The sequence below is a fragment of the Abramis brama genome (assembly GCF_963993115.1).
Source record: "Abramis brama genome assembly, chromosome: 11".
Lineage (NCBI taxonomy): Eukaryota > Metazoa > Chordata > Actinopteri > Cypriniformes > Leuciscidae > Abramis > Abramis brama.
Genome location: NC_139973.1, coordinates 970001 through 993133, shown reverse-complemented (window position 1 = coordinate 993133; position 23133 = coordinate 970001). Strand labels below are relative to the sequence as shown.

Genomic DNA, 23133 nt, shown 5'->3' with positions numbered 1-23133 from the left:
ACTTCATCTCATAAATAATATAAATGACTGTCTTAATTTAGACTTTTTTTTTCCACAATTTTGACTTTTTTCGTTATATTTTCGACACTTCATTTTATAATTTACTTAGTGATAATTTTAACCTTTAATGTCATGATTGACTTGTCATCATTTCAGATTAGTATGTCATAATTTCGACTTTTCATCTCATAATTATGTGTTAGTATATGATAATTATTTGCAAAAGCACAAATAAGCCTCCATGTGTTTCTTATGTGACCCAATAGTGACCTGATCTGAGTCAGCTGATGGAAAGATGAAACCAGCTCTTTTTTATTCTTCATAGTTTAATCCGTGAAATGACTTTCTCCAGTTATTAATCAGAGCCTCACGTTCACCTCAGAGTTGTTCTTTGACACTTGATGCATGTTTTATTAGACTGAACGTTGGATTATCTGTTGATCTGTGTCAGTTCGTCAGTCTCGTGTCTCTCAGACTGTCAGTCATGCTCCTCTTGTTATGGGAACGAGCTTCTGAATATGAAAACAGATGTGTGTGTGTGTGTGTTTGTCAGTGATCTGATCAAACTAACTTCATTAAGCAGAAGCATGAGGGCTTTAGTTAGTTTGCAGCTGCTTCAGAAACTCTTTCTCAAGCCTTCCCAATGTTTGTTTCATTGAAATCTGAAGTGTTTTATACTGACTGTTCGCATGTTGCACTGCAGAAATCATTTTCGTAATCTTGTTTTTTTCAACAACCTCAACAACAAAAGTTTTGAGGTTTATGCTTAAAACAGGAAAAAAGAATATATTCTAAATACAAAAGCGAGTAATAAAAACTGCACCTATATTTGAGCATTTCCAGCGTTTGAGCTGGAGTGTGCGTCTCATTTTTTAAGTTTGGTTACGAGCTGTTCACACATTGGGAATAAAATAGTGAATAATGCGTGAAAACAGGCTGTTAGTGTGAGCTTTCATTCGACGTATCCAGCCGTCATCTTATCAGTCATCTTGCATAAGCAGAACCCGGACTCAATAATTAACCAGTCCTTGTTTTGCATTAAATGCCAAAGCTCATGTTCTGATCAGCCAATCAGACGAGAGGATTGCGTCCACACCTCTGCGGTTTCATCTAGATAGTTATTTAGTAATACCAATGACTAGTTCATATCAGCAGAATTCAATAGAAACTGAAATAATTCGTTGTGCGGTTTTACTGTACATGCTTTACATGCGTTTCTGAGTTACCGTGGTAACAGACCTCAGACCTCGAGGACTCTCATTCAAACATCTGATGTTACACTCGTTCGGCGTCGCCTGCGACTTCTGTGTCAGATGTGTTTGTGATCGTGATTGATTGTGTAGTATTCAAAGACTAGCAAACCAAAAAGCATCATTTCGTCAGAGTCACTCGTTTAACTCTTGAGCTTCAGATTCCACTGATGTTCACTTGACTCCCAGTGAATGCATTGATAAAAATGTCTTGAATGGAATTGAAGTTGCTTTGGATAAAAGCATGTGGAGGACCAAACCTGCAGAAATAAATTAAAGAAAATTAATCTGCAATTTATTCCTTTATTATTTTCTGTATTTATTTTGAAATGCATTTTTATTCATTTGAATTATTTTTTCTTTCATTTTTATTTATGCATTTATTTATTTATTGAATTATACATTTTTATTTTATTATATTTTCCCCCACATATATTTACTTTATTATAAATTTATTCCCACATATTTTACTTTATTTATTTGTTTATTTTCCTATTATTACACTTATTTTACTATCTGTTTATTTATTTATCTATTTATTTATTTTTTAATTTCTGCTGGTTTGGTCCAGCATAACATACATCTGCTAAATGCATAAATATAATTTAAAAAAAATAATATTTTTTACATTTATTACAACAAAATGTGACTTATTTTATCGTCATTGAGATACTATGTAGTTTATATTAATATTTTGAATTAGTTTTTATTTAATATTTTTCTTCTTGATTTTAATATTAGTAATTTTTACTGTGTGTTTTTGTCATTTGTAGTACGTTTAGTAAAGCTTTTATAAAAAAAAAAATCAGCTTTAGTTTTTTGTCATTTAGTACAAAACATTAACTAAATTAAAATGAGAAATGTTGCCTTTATAAAAGATTGGTTTTAATTATTTATTTTAGTTCAGTTAACATTTATTTTATTCTTAGAAATGTTATTTATGGTTTTAGTGCTAGTTAACGATGATTACAGTGGAACGGGAATCCCAGCACTGATTGGAGATGGATGTGAACAGTGATTCGATTCAGTGAGTGAGTCAAGAACCGCTCTAAACGATTCACTGAGTCGTCGGTTTGTGAATCGCACTGCGCTGATGTTGCGTCCAGTCTTTCATTTCACTTTATGATATCATATTTCAGGAGCCGTGACAATCATTCTATTCCAGTATGTTTCAACAAACCACTTCTTGATTCCCAGTCTGTCGTTACGTTATGAATGAGATGATTTGATCAGTATAGTGTCTGAATCAATGAAAGCTCATTTACATATTCAGATTGTCGCCTATATTCAGGCATGTTTAATAATTTATTAATATATATTTTTAATGGTTTCATCCCTATTTTTAGCCGCTAAAGTCCTGGTTTTTATTTTTTTAGGGGTTTACTGGCAAGTCCAGTGATTCGCTAATCTAGATACATATTAATTTGCTTTCTCACACTCTGGCTGTCTAAAGTGTGGAATAATGCATTTATTTGATCAGCAATACAGTAAAACAGTGAAATATTATTATAATGTAAATCAGCTGTTTTCTATGTGAATATATAGTAAAGTGTAATTTATTCCTGTGATCAAAGCTGAATTTTCAGCATCATTACTCCAGTCTTCAGTGTCACATGATCCTTCTTTATTGCCACTTTTGGTCAATTTAATGCGTCCTTGATTAATAAAAAGTATTATTTGCAACGATTTGAATGGTAATGTACAACTGTTTTCATATAAACACCGCCTTGGTGAGCAGAAGAGACTCTTTCAGAAACATTTTAAAAGTGTAAATTATTCCAATCTTTTGACATGCGATGTGAAAGCTTCCCGCTGGATCAGGAGGGTTCCCGCTCTTTCACCTCAGATGTGTCCCATCATGCACCACTGAACTCTCGTGTTCCCGCCACCGACTCCATCTCCCTGGATTAGCGCGCTAATGTCGCAGGCCTCTCCGGGAAATTGTCTTTCCACACTCCTGATTGTTCGGTGTCAGTCCCTTTGGCCTGGCTCTCGCTCACACACACTCTCACACACACACACTCACACACACTCTCTCTCTCTCTCTCTCTCTCTCTCTCTCTCTCCACGGCCGTGTCATTCTCCTCACCAATTTGTCGCGGCGCTCGGCCATTAGTCGCTGGCAGCGGGTGTCATCCTGAGCGATCTTCTCCTGACACGTCGAACTCGAGTCTCCGTCACACACACACACACACACACGTCTCGCGCTGATTGTGTTCTGGCGCCGCGTGATGGACAGCACTCATCTGTAAAATTGACTCTTTGCTCAGAAGAGAAAGGAAATATCAAAAATAATAAGCAAAATGAAATGTTTTCTGTCTTTTTTTCCCCTGAACTGCAAGAAAAATGACAACACACTACATCCATCAATGTTAGTTCAGGTGTGTGTATGTGAGTGTGAGAGAGAGAGAGAGAGAGAGAGAGTGTGTGTGTGTCTGTGTGTGTGAGTGTGAGAGAGACTGTGTGTGTGTGTGTGTGTGTCTGTGTGTGTGTGTGTGTATGTGAGTGTGAGAGAGAGAGAGACTGTGTGTGTGTGTGTGTGTGTGTGTGTGTGAGTGTGTTTGATCTGTAATTTTTTCTGTGGCTCCCAAAATAGTTCAGATCTGGCCCTTGTTTCTTTTATCTCTCGTTTCATCTTTTTCTGTCTCAGTTTGTTATAATAATCATCTTCATGGCTGATAAAATGCTGAATACTTTATTTTATTATTTGTATTTCTTTCTCTCTCAGTTTGATATAAAACACTCATGAAAACTGTATAATGATTGTACAGTTATTACAGAACATGTTTTAGATGCCGGACTTCATGCCTGTGGACTGAACTTGTGTTTCTCATGATCTTAAAAACATGAAGGATTCTGCTTTAATACAAATACTCCATTTTGGGGTCAGTGAGATGTTGTAGTGTTTCTGAAAGAGTCTCTTCTGCTCCAAGGCTGCATTTATTTGATCAAAAATACAGAAAAAAATGTAATTTGTTGTAATTTTCAGTTAGTTTCACTTTATTATTATTGTCTGTCATGAATGAGGCGTCCAGACTCTCCACCGCTTCTGTATCTTGTGTGATCACACACACACACACACTCACTCTCACTCTCTCTCTCACTCTCTCTCACTCTCTCTCTCTCTCTCTCTCTCTCTCTCTCTCTCTCTCTCTCTCTCTCTCTCTCTCTCTCTCTCTCTCTCTCTCTTACTCTCTCTCTCTCTTTTTCTCTCTCACTCTCACACACACACACACTCTCACTCTCTCTCTCACTCTCACTCTCTCTCACTCTCTCTCACACTCTCTCTCTCTCGCTCTCTCTCTCTCTCTCACACACGCGCGCTCTCTCTCTCTCTCTCTCTCTCTCTCTCTCTCTCACACTCTCACACACACACACACACGCACTCTCTCTCTCTCTCTCTCTCACACACACACACTCTCTCTCTCTCTCTCTCTCTCTCACACACACACACACACACACACACTCTCTCTCTCTCTCTCTCTCTCTCACACACACACACACACGCACACACACACACACACGTCTCTGTGTCCCTGCAGCGGCGACAGCGAAGGACGTAGCCCATCAGTGTGTAGTGACCCGTGTGTGTGTGTCCAGAGACAACCTCGAGGTGATCGCGCTGACAGAAGTCGTGCCGCTTCTGTCCGTTACATTTAAACATTTACATTTATGCATTTGGCAGATGCTTTTATTAAAAATGACGTTGAAGTTGACCGTGACCAGTTCATGCGTTCAATGGGAGTTTCAGACTCTGTGTGTGTGTGTGTGTGTGTGTGTGTGTGTGTGTGTGTGTGTGTGTGTGTGTGTGTGTGTGTGTTCAGAGGAAACTGAGTCTGACACACAACTGCATCTACTTCTGCATATCTGCAATAACAAGACATTCACTACATATTTCAATATTGCAAATCTACATACTGCATATTTAAATATGCATGTTCAATCAGAGGGGCTGATGGGAACAAATAAACCACCTCAAAACCAACAAAAGAATGATCTTAACTTATTTAACTGTTTAATTTTCTTCTTATTTCTTTATGGATTTAATTAATTATTAACTTATTTACTTAATTACTTATTTTTATATTTACTTATTTATTTGTTTAATTATATACTTAAGTTATTTACTTAAACATTTACGCATTTACTCAGTTATTTATATAGTTTCTTATTTATATGTTTGTTTATTTAATTATGTGCTTATTTATTAATTTATTTAATTGCTTAATATTTAGGTATTTATTTACTTACTAAATTATTTAATTATGCACTTATTAGTTATTTACGTATAGAATTATTTATTAATTCATTGTTTTAAATTATGAACTTAATGATTTACTTATATTAACACTTAAAACAATCCACATGCATTCATGATTATAAGCTATATTAAATAAGTGAATAAATAAACTAATAGTTAAATAAGTGATTAAACAAGTAAATAAATAAATATTTAAATAAGTGAATAAATAAATGAACAAATAAACTTAGTTAATATATTTTTTTTTAATTCTCTGAAACTTGAACGACAGGAGAAACAATCACTATCAACTAATTATTCATTTAATGATGTAAGTTAGTAAATATAAAAACAGGTAAATAATTAAGTGAATGAATTGAAGCATTGTGTCGCTCAGAAGGAAAGGTGTGTGTGTGTGTGTGTGTGTGTGTTTGTGTGTTCAGAGGAAATTGAGTCTAAAAATAAAACTGCATGTAGTTCTGCATGTTTGCAATAACTAGACATATTTCAATTAAAATCTGTATGCTGAGTCAGAACGGCTGATGGGAAACACAAACAGCAGAAGTTTGAACTTTCTCTTCAGTAGAGATGTGTGATGATGATGATGATGAAGAAGAGTGTTCGACCCGCTGTAATGCTCCAGTCCGTCTCTTAAACCGATCTCTGCCGTCGCTGAGATAATAGTTTTTTAATAACCGGTTTAAAGTGCAGCGATTCATCAGATCCTGCTGTGACGAGGCGACGGACTTTATTTGCTTTATTAGTGTTAATTATGAAGCTTTTGGTTCATCAGTGCTACTCCAGCGTCAGCAATAATGTACCTTAAATAATGATAATGATCCTTAAATAATAAATAAAGGTCGGATGATTCAGAGGTGAGTGTGGGAGGAGCTATGAAGAGAATAGATTGGACATGTCTAGGGACGCACTGATATGAACATTTTGGCCGATACCGATAACCGATAATTCGTTATATTTGAAAAAACAATAACCGATATATTGGCTGATAAATCTAAATCTTAAATTTGTATGTAATTTTTTTATAGAGCCTGATTACAAAGTCAAAAGTATCACCATTAAAATCCATGTTCCATTCTAATCATATTTCAAGCAATTGAAACCATCATGTTGAACCGTGCGCATCTGAAGTGTCTCAGCTGAAGGAAATAATACATTATTTTTCAGCTTTAATATATCGGCCAAATTTTCTTATCAGGCTGATAACAATAACATTAAAGATGAACATTTATCGGCCGATACCGATATGGTGGCTGATATATCCTGCATCCCTAGACGTGTCAATATCGTTAGTTTGTGGAAAGAAAGTCCAGTATTGTAAAGTAATGTAATACAACTAAGCATTTATTTAATCTTGTTTTGATATTGCGGTACCTGTGACGTCACATGGGCAAATACATTTGCATATGCCTGCCTCCAGAACAAGACATTGACCAATAGTTATACATCATAACATCATAGGCTCCGCCCACTGGTGTTCAGTCTCTTAACGGCTGACATTTTCCTTCACTGGACATGAGCGTCACGTCAGAAGCAAACAGAAGCCATTATAATGACTGACGCTGTCTACACTGATACAGTATACAGATGTGTGTTCAGATTATAATGAATGACGCTGTCTACACTGATACAGTATACAGATGTGTGTTCAGATTATAATGACTGACGCTGATACACTGATACAGTATACAGATGTGTGTTCAGATTATAATGACTGACGCTGTCTACACTGATACAGTATACAGATGTGTGTTCAGATTATAATGACTGACTGATACACTGATACAGTATACAGATGTGTGTTCAGATTATAATGACTGACGCTGATACACTGATACAGTATACAGATGTGTGTTCAGATTATAATGACTGACGCTGATACACTGATACAGTATACAGATGTGTGTTCAGATTATAATGACTGACGCTGATACACTGATACAGTATACAGATGTGTGTTCAGATTATAATGACTGACGTCGTCTACACTGATACAGTATACAGATGTGTGTTCAGATTATAATGATTGACGCTGATACAGTATACAGATGTGTGTTCAGATTATAATGACTGACGCTGTCTACACTGATACAGTATACAGATGTGTGTTCAGATTATAATGACTGACGCTGTCTTCACTGATACAGTATACAGATGTGTGTTCAGATTATAATGACTGACGCTGTCTACACTGATACAGTATACAGATGTGTGTTCAGATTATAATGACTGACTCTGATACACTGATACAGTATACAGATGTGTGTTCAGATTATAATGACTGACTCTGATACACTGATACAGTATACAGATGTGTGTTCAGATTATAATGACTGACGCTGATACACTGATACAGTATACAGATGTGTGTTCAGATTATAATGACTGACGCTGTCTACACTGATACAGTATACAGATGTGTGTTCAGATTATAATGACTGACTCTGTCTACACTGATACAGTATACAGATGTGTGTTCAGATTATAATGACTGACTCTGATACACTGATACAGTATACAGATGTGTGTTCAGATTATAATGACTGACGCTGATACACTGATACAGTATACAGATGTGTGTTCAGATTATAATGACTGACTCTGATACACTGATACAGTATACAGATGTGTGTTCAGATTATAATGACTGACGCTGTCTACACTGATACAGTATACAGATGTGTGTTCAGATTATAATGATTGACGCTGATACAGTATACAGATGTGTGTTCAGATTATAATGACTGACGCTGTCTACACTGATACAGTATACAGATGTGTGTTCAGATTATAATGACTGACGCTGTCTACACTGATACAGTATACAGATGTGTGTTCAGATTATAATGACTGACGCTGATACACTGATACAGTATACAGATGTGCGTTCAGATTATAATGACTGACGCTGTCTACACTGATACAGTATACAGATGTGTGTTCAGATTATAATGACTGACGCTGATACACTGATACAGTATACAGATGTGTGTTCAGATTATAATGACTGACGCTGATACACTGATACAGTATACAGATGTGCGTTCAGATTATAATGACTGTCGCTGTCTACACTGATACAGTATACAGATGTGCGTTCAGATTATAATGACTGACGCTGATACACTGATACAGTATACAGATGTGCGTTCAGATTATAATGACTGACGCTGATACACTGATACAGTATACAGATGTGTGTTCAGATTATAATGACTGACGCTGTCTACACTGATACAGTATACAGATGTGCGTTCAGATTATAATGACTGACGCTGTCTACACTGATACAGTATACAGATGTGTGTTCAGATTATAATGACTGACGCTGTCTACACTGATACAGTATACAGATGTGTGTTCAGATTATAATGACTGACGCTGATACACTGATACAGTATACAGATGTGCGTTCAGATTATAATGACTGACGCTGATACACTGATACAGTATACAGATGTGTGTTCAGATTATAATGACTGACACTGATACAGTATACAGATGTGTGTTCAGATTATAATGACTGACGCTGTCTACACTGATACAGTATACAGATGTGCATTCAGATTATAATGACTGACGCTGATACACTGATACAGTATACAGATGTGTGTTCAGATTATAATGACTGACGCTGTCTACACTGATACAGTATACAGATGTGTGTTCAGATTATAATGACTGACGCTGTCTACACTGATACAGTATACAGATGTGTGTTCAGATTATAATGACTGACGCTGATACACTGATACAGTATACAGATGTGTGTTCAGATTATAATGACTGACGCTGTCTACACTGATACAGTATACAGATGTGTGTTCAGATTATAATGACTGACTGATACACTGATACAGTATACAGATGTGCGTTCAGATTATAATGACTGACGCTGTCTACACTGATACAGTATACAGATGTGCGTTCAGATTATAATGACTGACGCTGTCTACACTGATACAGTATACAGATGTGCGTTCAGATTATAATGACTGACGCTGATACACTGATACAGTATACAGATGTGTGTTCAGATTATAATGACTGACGCTGATACACTGATACAGTATACAGATGTGTGTTCAGATTATAATGACTGACGCTGTCTACACTGATACAGTATACAGATGTGTGTTCAGATTATAATGACTGACGCTGTCTACACTGATACAGTATACAGATGTGCGTTCAGATTATAATGACTGACGCTGTCTACACTGATACAGTATACAGATGTGCGTTCAGATTATAATGACTGACGCTGATACACTGATACAGTATACAGATGTGTGTTCAGATTATAATGACTGACGCTGTCTACACTGATACAGTATACAGATGTGTGTTCAGATTATAATGACTGACGTTGTCTACACTGATACAGTATACAGATGTGTGTTCAGATTATAATGACTGACTCTGATACACTGATACAGTATACAGATGTGTGTTCAGATTATAATGACTGACGCTGTCTACACTGATACAGTATACAGATGTGTGTTCAGATTATAATGATTGACGCTGATACAGTATACAGATGTGTGTTCAGATTATAATGACTGACGCTGTCTACACTGATACAGTATACAGATGTGTGTTCAGATTATAATGACTGACGCTGATACACTGATACAGTATACAGATGTGCGTTCAGATTATAATGACTGACGCTGTCTACACTGATACAGTATACAGATGTGTGTTCAGATTATAATGACTGACGCTGATACACTGATACAGTATACAGATGTGTGTTCAGATTATAATGACTGACGCTGATACACTGATACAGTATACAGATGTGCGTTCAGATTATAATGACTGTCGCTGTCTACACTGATACAGTATACAGATGTGCGTTCAGATTATAATGACTGACGCTGATACACTGATACAGTATACAGATGTGCGTTCAGATTATAATGACTGACGCTGATACACTGATACAGTATACAGATGTGTGTTCAGATTATAATGACTGACGCTGTCTACACTGATACAGTATACAGATGTGCGTTCAGATTATAATGACTGACGCTGTCTACACTGATACAGTATACAGATGTGTGTTCAGATTATAATGACTGACGCTGTCTACACTGATACAGTATACAGATGTGTGTTCAGATTATAATGACTGACGCTGATACACTGATACAGTATACAGATGTGCGTTCAGATTATAATGACTGACGCTGATACACTGATACAGTATACAGATGTGTGTTCAGATTATAATGACTGACACTGATACAGTATACAGATGTGTGTTCAGATTATAATGACTGACGCTGTCTACACTGATACAGTATACAGATGTGCATTCAGATTATAATGACTGACGCTGATACACTGATACAGTATACAGATGTGTGTTCAGATTATAATGACTGACGCTGTCTACACTGATACAGTATACAGATGTGTGTTCAGATTATAATGACTGACGCTGTCTACACTGATACAGTATACAGATGTGTGTTCAGATTATAATGACTGACGCTGATACACTGATACAGTATACAGATGTGTGTTCAGATTATAATGACTGACGCTGTCTACACTGATACAGTATACAGATGTGTGTTCAGATTATAATGACTGACTGATACACTGATACAGTATACAGATGTGCGTTCAGATTATAATGACTGACGCTGTCTACACTGATACAGTATACAGATGTGCGTTCAGATTATAATGACTGACGCTGTCTACACTGATACAGTATACAGATGTGCGTTCAGATTATAATGACTGACGCTGATACACTGATACAGTATACAGATGTGTGTTCAGATTATAATGACTGACGCTGATACACTGATACAGTATACAGATGTGTGTTCAGATTATAATGACTGACGCTGTCTACACTGATACAGTATACAGATGTGTGTTCAGATTATAATGACTGACGCTGTCTACACTGATACAGTATACAGATGTGCGTTCAGATTATAATGACTGACGCTGTCTACACTGATACAGTATACAGATGTGCTTTCAGATTATAATGACTGACGCTGATACACTGATACAGTATACAGATGTGTGTTCAGATTATAATGACTGACGCTGTCTACACTGATACAGTATACAGATGTGTGTTCAGATTATAATGACTGACGCTGATACACTGATACAGTATACAGATGTGCGTTCAGATTATAATGACTGACGCTGTCTACACTGATACAGTATACAGATGTGCGTTCAGATTATAATGACTGACGCTGATACACTGATACAGTATACAGATGTGTGTTCAGATTATAATGACTGACGCTGATACACTGATACAGTATACAGATGTGTGTTCAGATTATAATGACTGACACTGATACAGTATACAGATGTGTGTTCAGATTATAATGACTGACGCTGTCTACACTGATACAGTATACAGATGTGTGTTCAGATTATAATGACTGACGCTGTCTACACTGATACAGTATACAGATGTGTGTTCAGATTATAATGACTGACGCTGATACACTGATACAGTATACAGATGTGTGTTCAGATTATAATGACTGACGCTGTCTACACTGATACAGTATACAGATGTGTGTTCAGATTATGACTGACTGATACACTGATACAGTATACAGATGTGCGTTCAGATTATAATGACTGACGCTGTCTACACTGATACAGTATACAGATGTGTGTTCAGATTATAATGACTGACGCTGTCTACACTAATACAGTATACAGATGTGTGTTCAGATTATAATGACTGACGCTGTCTACACTGATACAGTATACAGATGTGTGTTCAGATTATAATGACTGACTGATACACTGATACAGTATACAGATGTGCGTTCAGATTATAATGACTGACGCTGTCTACACTGATACAGTATACAGATGTGTGTTCAGATTATAATGACTGACGCTGTCTACACTGATACAGTATACAGATGTGTGTTCAGATTATAATGACTGAAGCTGTCTACACTGATACAGTATACAGATGTGTGTTCAGATTATAATGACTGACGCTGTCTACACTGATACAGTATACAGATGTGTGTTCAGATTATGACTGACGCTGATACACTGATACAGTATACAGATGTGTGTTCAGATTATGACTGACGCTGTCTACACTGATACAGTATACAGATGTGCGTTCAGATTATAATGACTGACGCTGATACACTGATACAGTATACAGATGTGCGTTCAGATTATAATGACTGACGCTGATACACTGATACAGTATACAGATGTGTGTTCAGATTATAATGACTGACGCTGATACACTGATACAGTATACAGATGTGTGTTCAGATTATAATGACTGACGCTGTCTACACTGATACAGTATACAGATGTGTGTTCAGATTATAATGACTGACTCTGATACACTGATACAGTATACAGATGTGCGTTCAGATTATAATGACTGACGCTGATACACTGATACAGTATACAGATGTGTGTTCAGATTATAATGACTGACGCTGTCTACACTGATACAGTATACAGATGTGTGTTCAGATTATAATGACTGACGCTGATACACTGATACAGTATACAGATGTGCGTTCAGATTATAATGACTGACGCTGATACACTGATACAGTATACAGATGTGCGTTCAGATTATAATGATTGACGCTGATACACTGATACAGTATACAGATGTGTGTTCAGATTATAATGACTGACTCTGATACACTGATACAGTATACAGATGTGCGTTCAGATTATAATGACTGACGCTGATACACTGATACAGTATACAGATGTGTGTTCAGATTATAATGACTGACGCTGATACACTGATACAGTATACAGATGTGTGTTCAGATTATAATGACTGACGCTGATACACTGATACAGTATACAGATGTGTGTTCAGATTATAATGACTGACGCTGATACACTGATACAGTATACAGATGTGTGTTCAGATTATAATGACTGACGCTGTCTACACTGATACAGTATACAGATGTGTGTTCAGATTATAATGACTGACGCTGATACACTGATACAGTATACAGATGTGTGTTCAGATTATAATGACTGACGCTGATACACTGATACAGTATACAGATGTGTGTTCAGATTATAATGACTGACGCTGTCTACACTGATACAGTATACAGATGTGTGTTCAGATTATAATGACTGACGCTGATACACTGATACAGTATACAGATGTGTGTTCAGATTATAATGACTGACGCTGTCTACACTGATACAGTATACAGATGTGTGTTCAGATTATAATGACTGACGCTGTCTACACTGATACAGTATACAGATGTGTGTTTAGATTATAATGACTGACGCTGATACAGTATACAGATGTGTGTTCAGATTATAATGACTGACGCTGATACAGTATACAGATGTGTGTTCAGATTATAATGACTGACGCTGATACAGTGTACGCTGTTCGTAGCATTTGACTGCAGATTGTTTTGTAAGTGAGGGTTTATATAGATAATGTTTTCATAACACTCGCATAAGCTGTGGCTGTTGATTAGGGCTCTCACGATTTCTCGATCAAAGTCGGGTACGATTGTAATTTACCCGTGTCGAGTAACCGGCAAAATACCGGAAGTGGCGTTTTCCACAGATGAGAATACATGAACTGCATTATTACACCGTTTTCTAAGGCTACGTGATAATTAAAAACCATTTAAAATCATAATATAGCAATGAAATCACAAATACTGTGATTCAGTTAAATAAATATATGCGGGGGTTTGTTTCAGTGAAAAGCACAACGCTTTAATCATTTACATGTGTGCAGATTACATGTTAAAAGTACCTCGTAATACGTAATGTATATAAATTATGTTTATATCATTTATTTTACATGGAGTATTTTAACAGTGTTGTTCAGTAAAATCCATATGATTACTTACTTTGATACTTTATTTGAGCCAATTATTATTGCTCATTATATATTTGTATTTTATGTCATTTTAAAGGCTGTTGATCACTTGGATATATTTTTATTACCAGAATTTTTTATCCGATTAATCAATGGAATAATCAGTAGAATACTCGATTACTAAAATAATCGATAGCTGCAGCCCTACTGTTGATACTGTTTCCTGTGACGTTAGCCAATCATAACAGTGGGCGTTCACTGACAAGCCTTAAAGGAGTCGCGCCTTAAAACGTATCGTTTCAGACAGAGGCTCAGAATGAAGCATGAAAATAATCGTTTCTCCAGCTTTTGACGGCACGTCATTCCACTTCCAGATTTACATGGTATTCCCATGTACTTCAAAAAATACTTTTGGTACTAGCATGGTGTATTTACAAAAACACGGTACTTTGGTGCTTTTTTGGTTCTTGAATGCAGAGACGGAGGATCCGTGAGTTCAGAAAGTAAGAACAGTTGACATTTTATCAAGAAACGAGTCAAACGACACCCAGAAACTCTTAATCTGCTGAGAAGCGCGTGTGTGTGTGTGTGTGTGAGTGTGCTTGTGAATGATTAGATAAGCAGTTATGCTGAATTTTCACTTGGCTGTAAAGTTTCTGTTGAGAGTTGCTGATTGGAGCAGAATTAAAGTGTCATGCTGATTATTGTATCTCACTAACGGCTCCACACACACACACACACACACACACACACACACACACACACACACACACACACACACACACACACTAGAACTGTAGAATTCATTTAATTCAGCTCTGATTCCGCCTGTATCCCAGTTTCCCATCATTTAGCGATATTCCAGCCTGTTGCTCTTCATATTTTGTGTTTTTGTCATTCGTGATTTTTTTTTTCACCTTAAGAAAACTCAAGTTCATAATCAAGATTATATTTACATTCTTTCAGGCATCAGTTCTGTGGTTTATAAAGATATATTTTTATATGGGTCCATTATGAATCATACTGATCTTATGTAAAATCATATGTGTATATACATACTATTGACGTGTATGTGTGTGAAATAATCTTTTGTATATCTTGTATATTATATTTTGTATATATACCTTTTATAATATTTTATATAAATTGTATATATATAGATTACAATGTAGGGAAAAAAATATAAAAATATTAATATTTTATAATTATTTGTAATATATTATAATGTCAAATATGATACACATTTAAATAAAGCAATAAAGAAAATAATAATTAAATATATAATTGTATTATATTATTAAATTATTATAAATAATAAAAAACTTTATAAATTATATTATTATTATTATTATGTGTATATGTGTGTATAATTAAAACACATAGAATATAAATTTGAATATATAATATAATATATATTTGTTAATCCCATGTTTGAAGTTCAGTGAGTCAAATATTAATCTTCATATGCGTGATGTTTCTCTCTGAGCAGTTCTTCCTCTGCACATGTAATTATTGTTATGTTGTGTGACTAATAAAGGACGTGTGTGTGTAATCCAGTCATAATAACGCTCGTCTCTCGTGAGTTACAGGCTCGCTGCTGTATGTTTGTTTAGTGCAGATTCATTTGTTTGCAGTTCCTGAGGACGAGAGCTGTGTGTGTCTGAGCTGAGCATGATATTGTGAGTGTGTGTGTGTGTGTGTGTGTGCAGCCGGTGGTCCGGTGTGTTCCCGGCGTCAGATCCCAGCACTCAGCGCCGGTGGCATGGGCCGATGACGAGCGCCAGTGGACGGGTCAGGAGAGTCTGGCTCAGGACGACCCGCAGATGTGGGAGCTTCTGATGAAGGAGAAGGACAGGCAGTGCCGGGGACTCGAGCTCATCGCCTCAGAGGTGTGTGTGTGTGTGTGTGTGTATATATGTTTTTCTATCCCAGTGGGGACTTAAACCTGAATGCGCACACACACTCATGGGGACTCGTGTCACAGTGAACCTAAATTGAGGAAACAAGCTTATAAATCATACAGAATGAGTTTTTTTGAAAATGTAAAACTGCAGAAAGTTTTTTATGATGAGTAGGGTTAGTGTGTGTGTGTGTGTGTGTGTGTGTGTGTGTGTGTGTGTGTGTGTGTGTCATTCACACCATTGCAGTCTCGTTCAGTCATGTGATGCTTCATGTGAAGAACAGACACAAATCGTGTGTGTGTGTGTGTGTGTGTGTGTGTGTGTGTGTGTGTTGACAGAACTTCTGCAGTCGAGCGGCTCTCGAGGCTCAGGGTTCGTGTCTCAACAACAAGTACTCTGAAGGATACCCGGGAAAAAGGTCTGTTTATTTTTGTGGTATTTTTATATTGAATTTCTGTATCTATTTATTTAATTTTTCTAATTTATCTAAATGTATCTATTTATCTTAATTTTTAAGTTATTTTTTTTATATGTATTGTTTTATTACTTTGTGCATTTTGTCATTTTTATTTTTTTATCTTTATTTTTATTATTTTTATTTTACTTGGTTTAATTTATTTAATTTATTGTTATTTGTGTTTTATAGTGATGGATTTATTTGTACATTCATTTTCATTTGTTTTTTATATTATTATTTTTTCTTTAACGTTTTTATTTCTAATTTAATTTATTTTTATTTATATATTCATCCTTTAATTTTTCATTTGTTTTTATATCAATTTATTTTATATTTGTATAATTTTTATTTACTTGTATTTATATATTTTAGCTGGTTTTGAGACTGAGTTGGTAAGGTTGATTGGATCACATTCGTCTGGTGCGGTTTGGGTTAACTGTGTGTGTGTGTGTGTGTGTGTGTGTGTGTGTGTGTGTGTGTGTGTGTGTGTGTTTGTGCGTGCGTGCGTGCGCAGGTATTACGGCGGCGCTGAGGTGGTGGATCAGATCGAGCTGCTCTGCCAGAAGAGGGCGCTGGAGGCGTTCGATCTCGACCCGTCGCTGTGGGGTGTAAACGTTCAGCCGTACTCCGGCTCTCCTGCGAACTTCGCCGCTTATACAGCCGTCCTGAACCCTCACGACAGGATCATGGGCCTCGACCTGCCCGACGGGGGACAGTGAGTGAACGTCACTCACTCATTCATTCACTACCTCTCTCGCCCACTAGAGAGTAATACATTCTCTCTGTGTGTCTCAGTCTCACTCACGGATACATGTCTGACGTCAAGCGGATCTCGGCCACTTCCATCTACTTCGAGTCGATGCCCTACAAACTCAACGTAAGTTCCACACTGTGAAGGTTCAGGAGTGAGGGAGTGAGTGAGTAGGTGAGTGAGTGAGTGAGTGAGGGAGTGAGTGAGTGGGGGAGGGAGTAGATGAGCGAGTGAGTGGGGGAGGGAGTAGATGAGCGAGTGAGTGGGGGAGGGAGTAGATGAGCGAGTGAGTGGGGGAGGGAGTAGATGAGCGAGTGGGTGAGTGAGTGAGTGAGTGAGTGAGTGAGTGGGTGAGTGAGTGGGTGAGTGAGTGGGTGAGTGAGCGAGCGAGTGAGTGAGTGTCACACTGTGAAATTTCAGGAGTGAGAACCTCATTGAAATACAGGCGTTAATCCCCTAAATTATCATGTTTGTACAGAACACTCGTTAAGACGCTCAGTGTGTGTGTGTGTGTGTGTGATGGATGAGTGGTCAGTCCCCTCTATGGTAGAGATAATAAGAAATCGACAGGCGACCCTCAAACACACACACACACACACACACACTCCAGCGTGATGGAGTGACCGACAGAGAGAGATTATCTGCTGTCCTGATCTCAGAGATGTGCGACAGACAGAAGTTTGAGAGAGAGAGAGAGCGTAAGAGAGTAAGAGGAGAGAGAGAGAGAGAGAGAGAGAGAGAGTGTGAGACAGACAGTGTTTAGTTTAGTTGCTCCTTTCAGCCGAAAGAGAAAATGAGCTGAAAATATAAAGAAACTGAAATCTGGTCAGACGACAGAAACATTGACAAGCAGGGGGAAAAAAGCATTGATGTGAAAATTATTGAAGTTTGATCATATTTATAATACAAATACGTCTAATGATGATATTGCTGTAAAATTGCATTTTTAGTTCATATTTCAATAATTTAATGACACATTTGCATGTTCATTGTTATCTCATGTTGGTTAATAGTCACATGACATGTACAGTAGGTAAACTAATAAAATATTTCATCTTTTTAGCAACTGTTTGATTTTGATGTTTTTAATAATTTTTTTACACTTATAATTTAAATAATTATTAGCACATTTTTCAAAGCAGCTTTACAGTAAATGCTTGTTTCATTGTTCCAGAAAGTATTCTGCTGTCAGTCAGAGATGAGTGTAAACATATGGCAATCATATATGGATCATAAACCTGGATGTCATAAACACGTGTTGAGACTCTGTGTCTGTTCAGCGGCTTCTGAATGCAGAAAATATATATAATTTTGTAAACACTTTACTGTCTCTCAGTGTCTCTCTCTCTCTCTCTCTCTCTCTCTCTCTCTCTCTCTCTCTCAAATTCAAATTCAAATTTCAAATTCAAATGAGCTTTATTGGCATGAATTGTACAGTATTGCCAAAGCATTGGCCATTACATAAGCAATGAAAAAAATAATCTAAGTCAATAAATCAATCAGTAAACAAATGCATGAATACATTTATATAAACAAGAGAAAAGAAAAAGAAAAAAAAAAGAAAAGAAAAAAAAACACCTTTGTACATTTGTACCAACATTCAGACGAGATAAGGATGATTCTGACTGTAGTTTTGTCCACTGGCTGACTCTCGTAGTTTGTGGCTGTCACATATTTTGCTGCTGTTGTGATTGAGCTGGAGTTCTCTCCCAAAATATGATTTCATTTTTCTGAATTTGGTAATGCCATAAAATTTGGTTCTAGTTGTTGGAATCTAGTGAAATAGTCTGATCTAATGCTGTGATAGTGATCACAGTGTATCAGGAAGTGTTCCTCTGTCTCCACCTCTCCCTGAGAGCACAGTGAACACAGTCTCTGCTCACACACACACACACACACACCTCTCTCTGAGAACACAGTCTCTGCTCACACACACACACACACCTCTCTCTGAGAGCACAGTGAACACAGTCTCTGCTCACACACACACACACCTCTCTCTGAGAGCACAGTGAACACAGTCTCTGCTCACACACACACACACACACACACACCTCTCTCTGAGAGCACAGTGAACACAGTCTCTGCTCACACACACACACACACCCCTCTCTCTGAGAGCACAGTGAACACAGACTCTGCTCACACACACACACACACACACACACCTCTCTCTGAGAGCACAGTGAACACAGTCTCTGCTCACACACACACACACACACCTCTCTCTGAGAGCACAGTGAACACAGTCTCTGCTCACACACACACACACACCTCTCTCTGAGAGCACAGTGAACACAGTCTCTGCTCACACACACACACACACACACACACACACACACACACCTCCCTCTGAGAGCACAGTGAACACAGTCTCTGCTCACACACACACACACACACACCTCTCTCTGAGAGCACAGTGAACACAGTCTCTGCTCACACACACACACACACACACACACCTCTCTCTGAGAGCACAGTGAACACAGTCTCTGCTCACACACACACACACACCTCTCTCTGAGAGCACAGTGAACACAGTCTCTGCTCACACACACACACACACACACACACCTCTCTCTGAGAGCACAGTGAACACAGTCTCTGCTCACACACACACCTCTCTCTGAGAGCACAGTGAACACAGTCTCTGCTCACACACACACACACACACCTCTCTGAGAGCACAGTGAACACAGTCTCTGCTCACACACACACACACACGCCTCTCTCTGAGAGCACAGTGAACACAGTCTCTGCTCACACACACACACACACACACACACACACACACACCTCTCTCTGAGAGCACAGTGAACACAGTCTCTGCTCACACACACACACACCTCTCTCTGAGAGCACAGTGAACACAGTCTCTGCTCACACACACACACACACACACACACACCTCTCTGAGAGCACAGTGAACACAGTCTCTGCTCACACACACACACACACCTCTCTCTGAGAGCACAGTGAACACAGTCTCTGCTCACACACACACACACACACACACCTCTCTCTGAGAGCACAGTGAACACAGTCTCTGCTCACACACACCTCTCTCTGAGACCACAGTGAACACAGTCTCTGCTCACACACACACACACACACACACATCTCTCTCTGAGAGCACAGTGAACACAGTCTCTGCTCTCTCGGCTGCCATCTCTGCCTGTGCCGTCCTCTCTCTACAGCCAGACAAGTGGTCACTCTCTCACTCTCTCTCACACACACACACACACACACACACACACACACACACACAGCTGGTATGAGCTCGAGTCACTGCGCTCCGGTGCCGGTTCTGCTCCTGACGCCGCAGGGCTTCAGCTGGTATGAGCTCGGGTCACTGCGCTCCGGTGCCGGTTCTGCGGCTTCAGCTGGTATGAGCTCGGGTCACTGCGCTCCGGTGCCGGTTCTGCTCCTGACGCCGCAGGGCTTCAGCTGGTATGAGCTCGGGTCACTGCGCTCCGGTGCCGGTTCTGCTCCTGACACCGCAGGGCTTCAGCTGGTATGAGCTCGAGTCACTGCGCTCCGGTGCCGGTTCTGCTCCTGATGCCGCAGGGCTTCAGCTGGGATGAGCTCGGGTCACTGCGCTCCGGTGCCGGTTCTGCTCCTGACGCCGCAGGGCTTCAGCTGGTATGAGCTCGAGTCACTGCGCTCCGGTGCCGGTTCTGCTCCTGACGCCGCAGGGCTTCAGCTGGTATGAGCTCGAGTCACTGCGCTCCGGTGCCGGTTCTGCTCCTGACGCCGCAGGGCTTCAGCTGGGATGAGCTCGGGTCACTGCGCTCCGGTGCTGGTTCTGCGGCTTCAGCTGGTATGAGCTCGGGTCACTGCGCTCCGGTGCCGGTTCTGCTCCTGACGCCGCAGGGCTTCAGCTGGTATGAGCTCGGGTCACTGCGCTCCGGTGCCGGTTCTGCTCCTGACGCCGCAGGGCTTCAGCTGGTATGAGCTCGGGTCACTGCGCTCCGGTGCCGGTTCTGCGGCTTCAGCTGGTATGAGCTCGGGTCACTGCGCTCCGGTGCCGGTTCTGCTCCTGACGCCGCAGGGCTTCAGCTGGTATGAGCTCGGGTCACTGCGCTCCGGTGCCGGTTCTGCTCCTGACACCGCAGGGCTTCAGCTGGTATGAGCTCGAGTCACTGCGCTCCGGTGCCGGTTCTGCTCCTGATGCCGCAGGGCTTCAGCTGGGATGAGCTCGGGTCACTGCGCTCCGGTGCCGGTTCTGCTCCTGACGCCGCAGGGCTTCAGCTGGTATGAGCTCGAGTCACTGCGCTCCGGTGCCGGTTCTGCTCCTGACGCCGCAGGGCTTCAGCTGGTATGAGCTCGAGTCACTGCGCTCCGGTGCCGGTTCTGCTCCTGACGCCGCAGGGCTTCAGCTGGGATGAGCTCGGGTCACTGCGCTCCGGTGCTGGTTCTGCGGCTTCAGCTGGTATGAGCTCGGGTCACTGCGCTCCGGTGCCGGTTCTGCTCCTGACGCCGCAGGGCTTCAGCTGGTATGAGCTCGGGTCACTGCGCTCCGGTGCCGGTTCTGCTCCTGACGCCGCAGGGCTTCAGCTGGTATGAGCTCGGGTCACTGCGCTCCGGTGCCGGTTCTGCTCCTGACGCCGCAGGGCTTCAGCTGGTATGAGCTCGAGTCACTGCGCTCCGGTGCCGGTTCTGCTCCTGACGCCGCAGGGCTTCAGCTGGTATGAGCTCGGGTCACTGCGCTCCGGTGCCGGTTCTGCTCCTGACGCCGCAGGGCCTCAGCCTGGTATGAGCTCGGGTCACTGCGCTCCGGTGCCGGTTCTGCTCCTGACGCCGCAGGGCTTCAGCTGGGATGAGCTCGGGTCACTGCGCTCCGGTGCCGGTTCTGCTCCTGACGCCGCAGGGCTTCAGCTGGTATGAGCTCGGGTCACTGCGCTCCGGTGCCGGTTCTGCTCCTGACGCCGCAGGGCCTCAGCCTGGTATGAGCTCGGGTCACTGCGCTCCGGTGCCGGTTCTGCTCCTGACGCCGCAGGGCTTCAGCTGGTATGAGCTCGGGTCACTGCGCTCCGGTGCCGGTTCTGCTCCTGACGCCGCAGGGCTTCAGCTGGTATGAGCTCGGGTCACTGCGCTCCGGTGCCGGTTCTGCTCCTGACGCCGCAGGGCTTCAGCTGGTATGAGCTCGAGTCACTGCGCTCCGGTGCCGGTTCTGCTCCTGACGCCGCAGGGCTTCAGCTGGTATGAGCTCGGGTCACTGCGCTCCGGTGCCGGTTCTGCTCCTGACGCCGCAGGGCCTCAGCCTGGTATGAGCTCGGGTCACTGCGCTCCGGTGCCGGTTCTGCTCCTGACGCCGCAGGGCTTCAGCTGGGATGAGCTCGGGTCACTGCGCTCCGGTGCCGGTTCTGCTCCTGACGCCGCAGGGCTTCAGCTGGTATGAGCTCGGGTCACTGCGCTCCGGTGCCGGTTCTGCTCCTGACGCCGCAGGGCCTCAGCCTGGTATGAGCTCGGGTCACTGCGCTCCGGTGCCGGTTCTGCTCCTGACGCCGCAGGGCTTCAGCTGGTATGAGCTCGGGTCACTGCGCTCCGGTGCCGGTTCTGCTCCTGACGCCGCAGGGCTTCAGCTGGTATGAGCTCGGGTCACTGCGCTCCGGTGCCGGTTCTGCTCCTGACGCCGCAGGGCGTC

At 40.8% G+C, this 23133-nt stretch overlaps 1 protein-coding gene across 1 annotated transcript in view; it reads left to right on the top strand.

Moving 5' to 3' along the window:
* The window catches only part of shmt2 (serine hydroxymethyltransferase 2 (mitochondrial)), a 35189-nt gene that overhangs the window by 929 nt on the left and 11127 nt on the right, over positions 1 to 23133 (top strand). Inside the window, exons 2-5 of the mRNA XM_084129098.1 lie at positions 16087 to 16266; positions 16617 to 16696; positions 17250 to 17450; positions 17531 to 17612. Of these exons, the coding sequence (XP_083985224.1) occupies positions 16087 to 16266; positions 16617 to 16696; positions 17250 to 17450; positions 17531 to 17612 (543 nt within the window). The remainder of the gene's footprint in view (positions 1 to 16086; positions 16267 to 16616; positions 16697 to 17249; positions 17451 to 17530; positions 17613 to 23133) is intronic.